General features: G+C 42.1%; 1 protein-coding gene across 1 annotated transcript in view; it reads right to left on the bottom strand.

Annotated features, from left to right (window-relative positions):
* Window positions 1-7,617: 7,617 nt before the first annotated feature.
* Window positions 7,618-11,918, bottom strand: part of inhbab (inhibin subunit beta Ab) — a 6,245-nt gene continuing 1,944 nt past the window's right edge. Inside the window, exon 2 of the mRNA XM_044220180.1 lies at window positions 7,618-9,895. Coding sequence (XP_044076115.1) covers window positions 9,111-9,895 — 785 coding nt within the window. The 3' untranslated portion in view covers window positions 7,618-9,110. The remainder of the gene's footprint in view (window positions 9,896-11,918) is intronic.

The following is an 11,918-nucleotide window of genomic DNA, read 5'->3' as shown; positions in this document are numbered from 1 at the left end:
ATGCCATTGTTGTGGCTGTTTACATCCCCCCCTCTGCTAACCCGGCATCGGCGTGCAATGCCATTCACACCGCCATAGCACATCTCCAGACTCAACACCCGAGTGCACTCATTTTAATCTCGGATGACTTCAACCATGTCAGTGTTTCAACAACACTGACTAATTTCACCCAGTATGTGAGCTGTCCTACTAGAGGGGAGAGGACACTGGACCTGCTGTATGCCAACGTTAAGGATGCATACAGCTCTCCCCCCCTCCCCCCTCTGGGTAGGTCAGATCACATCCTGGTTCACCTTAAACCCTGCTATGTGCCTCTGGTTAAAAGGCAGCCTGTGACCACAAGGACAGTGAGGAGATGGTCAGGGGAGGAGACACTGCAGGAGTGTTTTGAGGTTACAAACTGGGATGCATTCTGAGGAGCCTCATGGAGAGTGACATCACTGGCATCACTACATTAACTTCTGTGTGGACTGCAATGTCCCAACCAAGATGGTCCATTGTTATCCAAATAACAAACCGTGGGTAACAAAGGACATCAAGGACATTCTGAATGCCAAGTGGAGGGCCTTTACTGATGGCAAAAGGGAGGAGGTGAGGGCTATCCAGGCTGACCTGAAGGTGAAGATCAGGGAGGCCAAGGAGAAGTACAGGAGGAAGCTGGAGCGGAAACTCCAGCAGAACAACATGAGGGAGGTCTGGAGCGGCATGAAGACCATCACTGGCTTCAGACCGACTGGCAGCAGAGGAGTTGAAGGCAGCTTGGACAGGGCCAACGAACTTAATCTGTTCTTTAACAGATTCGACACACCGACTCCTGCTCATCCCCCCTCTAACTCAGCTGCCGTCAGCCCTCAAGCTCCTCTGAGTACTCTGCTCCCCCCTCCCCATCAGGCTAACAGCCCTCTCCAGACCGACGACTCCCCCCCTCCCCCACCTGTAACCTCTGCTGTGTGCCTGACTGCTGACCAGGTGAGAGGACAGCTGATGAAGCTCCACTCAAACAAGGCTGCAGGCCCCGATGGCGTAAGCCCCGGGGTGCTAAAAGCCTGTGCCCCCCAGCTATGTGGAGTCCTTCAACATGTCTTCAACCTGAGCCTGAGTCTTCAAAGGGTCCCTGTTCTGTGGAAGACATCTTGCCTCGTTCCTGTGCCGAAGACGCCGTGTCCCAGTGGCTCCAAGGACTACAGACCGGTGGCACTGACCTCCCACATAATGAAGACCCTGGAGAGACTAGTGCTGGAACAGCTGCGGCCCATGGTCAGACCCCTCCTGGACCCCCTTCAGTTCGCCTACCAGCCCCGGCTGGGAGTTGAGGACGCCATCATCTTCCTGCTTAACCGCATCCACACCCACCTGGACAGGCCGGCAAGCACGGTGAGGATCATGTTTTTTGACTTCTCCAGTGCTTTCAACACCATCCGGCCTGCCCTGCTGGGTGAGAAGCTGGCAGCAATGCAGGTGGATGCCCCCCTTGTGTCCTGGATTGTGGACTACCTGACTGGCAGACCACAGCACGTGTGCCTGCAGCACTGTGTGTCGGACAGAGCCGCCTCTATTTTCTGAGGAGGCTGAGGTCCTTCAACATCTGCCGGACAATGCTGAGGATGTTTTATGAGTCTGTGGTGGCCAGTGCTATCCTGTATGCTGTTTCATGCTGGGGCAGCAGGTTGAGGGTAGCGGACGCCAACAGACTCAACAAACTGATCCGTAAGGCCGGTGACATTGTGGGGGTGGAGCTGGACTCTCTGTCGGTGGTGTCAGAGAAGAGGATGCTGGCCAAACTACATGCCATCTTGGACAGTTACTCCCACCCGCTCTATGACGTGCTGGTCAAGCAAAGGAGCACCTTCAGCGGAAGACTCATCCTCCCACAATGCACCACAGAGCACCACAGGAAGTCATTCCTGCCTGTGGCCATCAGACTCTTTAACTCCTCCCTCTAAGTGTCAGTCTGTATGACCCGAAGTCACTAAACTGGACATTGATCATTACATCTCTGCAATACTTGAATAACTGTGCAATATTCTGTGTACTACTCCTGTGCAATATTAGTTTTCCCTTGTTAGTTTTTATTATTTATTGTTATTGATATTATATACCTCTATTACTCTCGACAGTACATGCACCTCCGCTTATTACTATTACTTATTACTTATTTGGTTACATTGTATTATTATACTGTACTATCACCATCAACCAGTAAACCCACTTGGTACTCGACACTTAGTTTATCTTATACTTATACCGACCTGATACTTAATTTATGTTCTGACCTGTTTTTATAGTTTTTAGTGTATTATATTGTTTGCTAGTACTTTCTCCTGTGTGCACTGACGTAAAGGCGAGCTGCTGTAACAAAGAGTTTCCCTTCGGGGATCAATAAAGTATTTCTGATTCTGATTCTGAAAACAGTCATGTCAGGTAAAAATCATGTATCTCCAAAATGTCGTTTTCACCTCTGACTTACAGCCTGAACTTGAAGATTTTTAGATGATTGACTGGACGTGTAGACAAACATCATGTGATCAGATCCTTATTGGAGGAAACTTGAGAGTTTACATAACCTTAAACAGAAACAATAAGGTGATCATTATTTATTTGATCTTTTATTAAGTCCAGAAACTTTTGTTTACCTAACAAGAAGTTTTAAAAAATCAAGTTCAAGTTTATTTAATTGTAATTAACCACATCCATGAAATACACATACGGCAGATGTCCTCACAGAACCAGTGAATTTTACATTAAGATTATTTCACCTGTTTTCATTACAAATCAACTCATTTAAACAATCTTTTTTAGACTCATGTCTCATTGTTTTTCATGTGATGTAATTTTATTGATTATTTGTAACGCCTTGAAAGAAGTTAATTTGCATCAAACTGGTGGCAGATTTTCTCCCCAGAGGAAATCTGATTTTCAGATCTGAATGAAAATGAAACAAGGCTCATTAAGATGTAATTATTTTCAGTGTTCCTGTTTTAATTTTGTCACATCAGTTATTATAGACACAGATGACTCTGCTGGCGTCCTGACGACTGAACTCTGGTCTAATTTAGCAGCAGCAAAGTGTGAGTGAAGCTGTGGGGGTGAATGTCTTTGAATAGCAGCAGTGAGTCTGTGCTCAGTGATGGAGTAGCAGTTTGTAGTGGAGGTGGTGTCGAGGTTATCAGGCCTTCCCTCAGCTAACAGCACTGACGTGTCCCGCTGCATGCCCACACACAAAAAATAGATCCTTCAGTTTGACTCACATGACGATCCTCCACCTCTCATCACGTTTCTCTGGACGTCTTCCCTCCTCGCAGTCCGTCTGCACGTTCACACCATCACTGCCTCCGTCAGATCACTTCCAATGTTTCATCGTCACACAGAAAACACCTCACCTGTAAAAATAAACCTGACTGTTACAAACTGTCCTCACAGTGATGTCACAGGAGCCATAGGGCTTCTGATTGGTTCTTTGTATGAATCTCTTTAAAGGACAGATTTACAAAGTATATATATATGTGTGTGTGTATATGTGTGTGTGTATATGTGTGTGTGTATATGTGTGTGTGTATATATATGTGTGTGTGTATATGTGTGTGTGTATATATGTGTGTGTATATATATATGTGTGTGTATATATATATGTGTGTGTGTGTATATATATGTGTGTATATATATGTGTGTGTGTGTGTATATATATGTGTGTATATATATGTGTGTGTGTGTATATATATATATATGTGTGTATATATATATATTATTTTTTATTTTACTTTTTCAAAATCGAACATCTGCGTGTAAAACAAATACAGAACACCAAATATAACTAAGGAAGCGAAAAAGTAAAGACAAAAAGACTAGAAATTTAGATGAGTGACAGTATTATGTTAATTGTAGTATAGTAATTATAGTTATTGGTGAGAGTGTTCATGGGGAATTTGATCTATTATAGTGTAGCACGATAAAATGTATAATGATAAAATAAAATTTTTACAGAGGCACAGGCTGCCATATTTAAAGGTTTTACTCTCGTTTCTCAACCAATATGTCATTTTCTGTTGTTATTAGGAATTATTAATTTCAGCCATCCACATTCCAACTGGCACAGTTTCTTCTGATTTCTGTTTTAATGTTGCACATTTTTTGGCAGTAAGTAATAAGATTTCTGTGAGCTTAACAGCATTGCCATGACTAAGGTTTGTTTTGGTTTCCATTCCTGGAAGAAATGAAGGGCGTCGTTGCACTCGCTCTCCTCCTCCTTTAATCCTCGCACACCAACGTTGTTTCGCCTACTAGTTTTCCAGCTGATCCACTGTAGTTTTAATCATTGTCCCTCTGCTGTTGTTTACTCATTAGATTAAACAGTTTCACTGTCCTCAGTGTTGCTAATCCACTGCTCAGTCTCTATTACTTTCAAGGGTAAACTATAGTCTTCCGATTGAAGTTTGGCGTTCGTCCGGCTCAGGGTTTTTTGTGAGAGGGTTTTGTTGCTTTCTTGAATGTCTCTAAGCAGTACAGTTAGCATGCCGGCAAAAGTCTCTGCTTCTGAATCATTTGCTGACCGTAAGCTAGGAGAGCTTCATCATGTCGTGTTAAATTTTCTGTCTGTGTCCAAATTTTGTCTTGGTCTGAGGTCCATATCTCAAAAGTAGGAAAAATATTGTAGTTGCCACGGACAAAAATCAGTTTTAGCTTTGTTTTTAAGTAAAATAAAGGGATAAATTAAGGAGCTCGTCTGCTCAGCTAGGTGGCATCAGGTCCTCTTCACAGGAAACTTTGATTGGGTCACAGTAATTTAATTTAATCTAACCCTTTAATTTGTTTATATTTCCCTCATGAATAAACAATCGACATTACTATGACGTAAATATCTTTAATGTTCATCTGCAGATTCATTTTGAAATGAGTTTATAAAAGGCCAACAACAAGAAAGTACATACAACAACATCTCAGTACACAGAAAGCACACATAGAAGCAAACGTAACATCGGTGTCACATAAACAACCAAATGAGTCTGTATCAGTTTAATCTGATATTTACATGCATGTACAGTAAACATGTCCCATATTTTCCAAAAGGTCTCAGCAAACTACAGCTGTGCTGCACTGTGAACATGTTTACTGTAGATAAATGCACAGTGTAAATGCTTAACGTAATAACTTTATCCAGTCTGGGTGAAGGTGTACTGGAAGTCCTCCAGTTAAACCAGTGCAGTGATCCTGTCTCAGCGTTTCAGTCTCTGATGTGTTGTACAAACATTGCTTCAGTGTTTGGCAGTCTTTGAATGTTTCCGGCTGCAGTCGGGTGGATGAACTGTGACTGTTTGTTCAGTCTCTTCCACTCTGACTGATTATCAGTCGCTCGCTCGCTCGCTCGCTCAGACTGATCTGGTTTTAACTCAGACCTGTAATGAACTGTGTGTGTTTGTGGAGCTGATCTGTGGTCAAGTTCACCTCAGTTCACAGACAGTTTAATGACAGAAAAACAGAAACACTGATTTATAAATTCATTTACCTATTTTAAGGGGTGGTGATGATGATGATGATGACGACAATGTTTCATATTTAAAGCTACTCCAGCATTTCAGAACAATTTCCCCCTTTGGCGCCCCCCAGTGTTAGTATCAATGAAGACATTGTGGCGGACAACAGTAAATGCGGGATGGATTGTTTTTACAGTTTCAGTTCAATTCCTCTCCAGTGACACAGTAGCAAACACAGCAGAATCAATAAAACACAAAATATTATAATAACTATTGGCATGTGTTTAAACTATAAGGTGCATATTTGTTTCAGTAATGCAGGTTTAAGTCAGTGGTGGTGCTTCCAGACAGTTCACCAGTTCAGTCTAGATTTTCTACCAGTTTGACCAGTGGATGTTCTGGTGTTCTGCTGGAGAGTTTAGGTTTGTGTCAGCTGGGCAGAAACCACAAACAAACCTTTTCTGGCACGTTTAAGTGACCGTCCACGTCTGATACCAGAGCTGAAGACTTCATTCATGTTTCCATAAACCTTCAGCTGTCAAATCACAAAGTGGCCTGTTAACTGACGCTATTTGAATCAGCCTCTAAAGTCTGTCTCACAGAGACTAACAGCAGCTGCTGACAGCAGTGTGTAGATCTTTTTGTTGTGTTCAGTCTGTGTTTGTGTGCGAGGTTGTGAGGCTGAGGTCTGGTGGAAGTTCGAGGAGATGGTGGTCTGGATTAATCCTCCATCAGCAGGACTATCACAGTAAACCTCCACTGGAGTGACAGTTCTCTGTGTGATTATACTTTCGTAAATATATTACTTGGATTGTGATAACAGACGCTGATTCTTCTGAACATGTTCAGTTTGGTTCCTGCTTTTGGTTGAGTTGGTGATCAGTCATGTCATTTTGAATTGTTTTTCTGTTGAATGAAGTGAACTGGTGGCTTTATCTGTCTCACAATGTGAGCAACTGTTGAAAATAAAACTGGAGTATTTCTTTTGCAGTGTTGAAGTTTATTATGTGTGTGACATTCTGTTTGTACGCCGACCACCAAACCTCTCTGAGCTGAAACTGATCACTGTCTACAGACTGGAATCTATCCCAGCATGCACTGGGTGAGAGGTTGAGTACACCTGGGAAGCTTGCCAGCCAATCACAGCCAACACACACACAGACCACAGTCAAGTTTTCTGCGGTTGGTTTTAAATAAATGCAGCAGGTGTTTTTTTCTTCAGAGTACAGCTCTGAGATCTGAGGTTTTGAGAAATGTTTTAATGTATTTCAGGCAATTTTCAGGAAGTGTTTCTGTTAACAAGATGTGCTCCAGTACCCAGAGTGCTTTGTGTTTGCCTCAGCAGCCGTCTTTGTGTTTCTTAAATCAACTTGTCGACTCAGCGATGAGTTTGTAGGTCAGTGAACAAACAGAGCGTTGCCGTGCCAACCGGCTGTGACTGCCCCGTTTCTCCTCGACCTGCGAAGGTTTAACTTCACCAACATCACCGGCCGCTCGGTCCAGCAGTCAGACGGCAGAGCAGGACAGAGGAGAAAGTGGAGGAGCCTCTCAGTCTGCCGACCATCGCTTCAGTTTTTACTTGCAAACAAAAACCGTGTCAGCTTTCTACATCGCTCTGACTGCCGTTTGTGGAAGTGTGAAAGCAAAGTGGAGCTCACACCTGATCCTGATCTCGGAAAACAAAAATCACCTGAACAGGAGGCAGAGAGAGGCCGACCTCAAACAGACCATCAACATACGAGTCAGTCAGGATCAAAAAATCACAAAAACACAAAGAAAACAACTCATCTGCTGCACGAATATCATCTGACCAGTTTCTGATCTGAGTTTCAGATTGAATCAGAATTTTTCAGCAGATTCTGAAACAAGATGTACAACATTAACTGATAACTTCAAGTGATAACGAGTGTTAACTCCAGTTAGTATCTAATACGGGCTGCAGAGTTAATTATCACAATGATTCATCTTTTCATTGCGGTAGTGGAGCCAAACATTTGTCCTGATGGTGGCACTAGAAGAAAGATCATGAAATCATTAAAATCTAAAGGGTTCATCCTCTGAGGAGCAGGAATGAGATCAGTGAGTTTAATCTGATCAGGTGTTTGTGGTCTGAAGATGTCTGTTTTTACAAAATAAAGAGACTAAATGATAAAGTGTTGACATGTTTGTTTATTGATGAAGCTAAAAAAGCAAAGAAGCAAATAAATTATATAAAGTTGGCAACAACATTTCTTATTTTTTTAACAGTGAAGCAATGACCACAAACTGATGAAACATTTTTTCAGTTTTTGTTTCACCAGTTAAATAATTTATACTAATAATACTCGCTGCTCGTTAACCGACCCTGCGTCCAGTTAATTCACTCGCTGCTCGTTAACTGATGCTACGTCCATTTAATTTACTCAGTTTGTTAACTGACGCTTCATCCAGTTAATTTACTCACAGTTTAACTGACGCTTCGTCCAGTTAATTTACTCGCTGCTCGTTAACTGACGCTTTGTCCAGTTAATTCACTCGCTGCTCGTTAACCAACACTTCGTCCAGTTAATTCACTCGCTGCTCGTTAACTGACGCTTCCAGTTAATTTACTCAGTTTGTTAACTGACGCTTCGTCCAGTTAATTCACTTGCTACTCGTTAACCGACCCTTCGTCCAGTTAATTCACTCGCTGCTCGTTAACTGACACTTCCAGTTAATTTACTCAGTTTGTTAACTGACGCTTCGTCCAGTTAATTCACTCGCTGCTCGTTAACTGATGCTACGTCCATTTAATTTACTCAGTTTGTTAACTGACGCTTCATCCAGTTAATTTACTCACAGTTTAACTGACGCTTCGTCCAGTTAATTTACTCGCTGCTCGTTAACTGACGCTTCGTCCATTTAATTCACTCACTGCTCGTTAACCGACGCTTCGTCCATTTAATTTACTCAGTTTGTTAACTGACGCTTCGTCCAGTTAATTCACTTGCAGCTCGTTAACCGACGCTTCGTCCAGTTAATTTACTCAGTTTGTTAACTGACGCTTCATCCAGTTAATTAATTCACTGCTCGTTAACCGACGCTTCGTCCAGTTAATTTACTCAGTTTGTTAACTGACGCTTCGTCCAGTTAATTTACTCTAGTCTACTACCCTGCTTGTTTATGAACCAAACTTTCATTATCAGTGTTGACTGTCTTTGGCTTTCTTCTGAATCTGAATCTCTGCCAGGAATGCAAATATGAACATTCAACTTATTTAATAATAATAATATTAATAATAATAACAATAATTATGTTTGGCTCCAGCAGCCAGATGAACAAATTTCTTTCAAGTATCTTGACATCAGAGATTTTTACATAGGTTGAACCTTCAGTAAACAGTAGAATATATCAAATATGATCCTCTCACATGTTTTCTATAACAATAGAAAACAATAGACAAACAATTGAATACAACAGACAAACTACACATATAAATGTAGACAGATAAAGTTGCTGTTGCATAGTATTCTCAGGTCGTTCCAATGTGGAAAAGAGTCTCTCCCAATAAGAAATACAATGCTTCGTCACTAAACATAAATACTTTATCTTTACTGGGAAAATACTGATCTGATTGATGTTAATCCTGCAGGAAGCAGGAAGTGTTTCTATCTTTACAAGTGTTTATGAGCAGCCGCACTCCTCTACGATCATGTTCTCTATATCTTTCTTGATGATCTTCTGCTCTTCGTTGTAGTAGAGCATCGACATAGCACGCAGCCTCGTCGGCACGCAGCATGACTTGATGTTTTGAAATGGGCTGTAGCCCCTCATGCGATAATGATTGATGACCGTTGAATGGAAGGAGAGGGACGAGACGCTGATGCTCGCCATGTGGTTCGGACAGTCGCCCTCGCAGTAGTTTGCATGGTAACCGGATGGAGCAATAATCCAGTCGTTCCAGCCAATGTCTTTGAAGTTCACGTAAAACTGTCGTTTGCAGCAGATGCGTATTTTCCCGTCGCACTCCAGACCTCGTTTTACTCGTCGCTGAGTTGCCTCCTCCAGAGCTCGCACTGCCACCATGAGGAATGGTCGGTGAGACTGATCTCGTTCTCTGGCTCGCTCGCCAACAGCAGGCACCAGGACAGGCGAGGCTCCGGCCTCGGTGCACAGCGGGCAGGAAACCCGCAGGCTGAGCGAGCTGCCTCCGCCATCCAACAGAGTCTGAACGCTGCGAGAGACGGAAAGGGTGTGCCAGCCGCTGCGATGAGTGTCCACCATCTTCTCTGAAACACACTCCTCCTCATCGTGATCACGATGAGGATGCAGCAGCCGCAGCATCGCTTTGCCTTTCACTCGGTTTCCCTTAGATACCTTCAGGAAGATCCAGATGTTCGCCTGTTCCACCACTGACGAGCCATCGCCCTCCTTCGAAATGTCAAAGGTCACCGTGTTCGGAGAGGATCCTGCAGCAGAGCGCACAGTTAGCATGTTAGCAGGAATTACCCAAATCCCTCAGTATGAACAGCTGTGTTGATAAACAAACATTTACATTAATGTTGTTGATAAGACATCACCTGACAGAAGGGGGTTAGGGTCTCTACTGGACTTTTTCTTCTATATCATCCACTGAAAAACCTGTTTCTCTTCGATGTGGGTATTAGTTTAAAATAAAGTAAAACCTGATAACACAAAGTAACCTTTTTACTTCAGGAGAAGATCAACGTAAAGATCTTGAATGAGAAACATTTCACTGGCAGGTTGATAATAAATGATGATGAGATGTTTGTGGAAACAGTTTGAAAAACATGTGAAGAAAAACTTTTATTTGATCCTTTATCTCTGAAGTTAACGGTTATCAACATAAAGAAACTGTGACCCTGCTGTCTGAACTGCCCCTCTTCTGTTTTTGTCTTCCTGTCATTGAAATGAATGAACAAAGAAAATGTCATTAATAATAAAAGCATGAATGGAGCCGCTGCCTCTAAATATACTCAATATGAGCAGAGACACTAAAAAAAGAATAGGCCTGGTTTCAGGGAATGCTGTTAACAAGGCCTCACACACACACACACACACTCTTTGTCTTTGCTGCAGAATAATTAATGAGGCCCAGATTTGTCTGAATGAGGAGATTATTTACGGCCTGAGACCACTCGGTATGTCCCCCCGCCTCCTCAATACTGTCCTCTAATTTCGAGCCTTTGAGGGACATTTTTAATTAAAGATTCCTCTCAAAGAGAAAACTATTTATAGCACAAAGCCATTCTGTACATTTATGAAAGCAAACAAGCGATGGGACAATGCAATTGGTCACGAGAAACAGAAAACTTTGAAACAGTTTTCTTCAGATTTCATTTCAGATGAAAAACAAATATTAGACAAGGACTCTTGTTTATGTCCACACCTGTAACTAGGATAACCCTAACGACTTCGTAAATTTCGAATAGTTTAACCTCCTTCAGTGTGTCCAGGGTTTAAACTTCTTTGAATTATCTCTTAAACTTCCCTCCAGTTTTTATTGTTGTTACTGATCAGTGAACTGTCCTCACATCTGACTTCAGATTTGATCCGAATCAGTCGCCCCTGACTAACTTTAGAATTTGTGTCAGACTTAGGTCAGGTTGTTTTTGACGTGCAGTTTGAGGTCACGACACCTAATTTATCACCTGATTGATCAACAATCTGCCTGTCGGACAATCGGTTGGATTTCTGTCAAAAGACCTGTTATAAACTGTAGTCAGCTGGTTATATTACTGCAGTAGTATTTTAGATGGTGTTATATACTGCGGCTCTTTTTTTTCTTACTTTCCGTTCATTTGAATGAGACCAGTCTGTTGACACACAGCGAACTCCAAACAACTCAGTTGTGACAAAAAAGTTCACCCTAACTCAACTTTCGTCAGAATGTCATCCAGCAAGACGCTGCGCTGACCAATCCTAAACATGCAATCACACATTTCTACCGTTTACCTCGAGATCATCGCGATGAAAGATGAAATGATTGTCTCTGTATTATAAACCTCTGTGCAGTGTGTCTGATAAACCTTCTAACTCATTAATGTCTCACCTGAAACAACACACAGCCACAGGTCTGATTTCAGTATGAACACTAAGAGCCAAAATTATGTTTACAGACTGTTAAACCAGTGGTTCTCAAAGTTATAGTTCTTAATAGTTCATGTCCCCCCACCACATGTAAACGGATTGAATTCTTATCGATCATTAACAATATTGGGGGAGCAACAAATAAAAAAGGAGCCACTTTGAATTTGAAATAAAAAATGATTCAGGTCAGTACGATAGCATCAGCAAGCTCTTGTTTTTTTGTTTCCCTACATTAATCATGTTCATTCATCTTAGTTCCCTCCATACATACTTCCTGTAATACACCTCCAGATTTACTGTGAGTGAGAAAAGACAGAAAAATACAACTAACAGCAGACTACATTTAGACAGACTGAGCAGAATCAATAGAATCCGTACGTG

The sequence above is a fragment of the Siniperca chuatsi genome, linkage group LG13, assembly GCF_020085105.1.
Source record: "Siniperca chuatsi isolate FFG_IHB_CAS linkage group LG13, ASM2008510v1, whole genome shotgun sequence".
NCBI lineage: Eukaryota > Metazoa > Chordata > Actinopteri > Centrarchiformes > Sinipercidae > Siniperca > Siniperca chuatsi.
The sequence above is the reverse complement of the archived record's forward strand: the minus strand, read 5'-3'. Positions and strand labels throughout refer to the sequence as shown.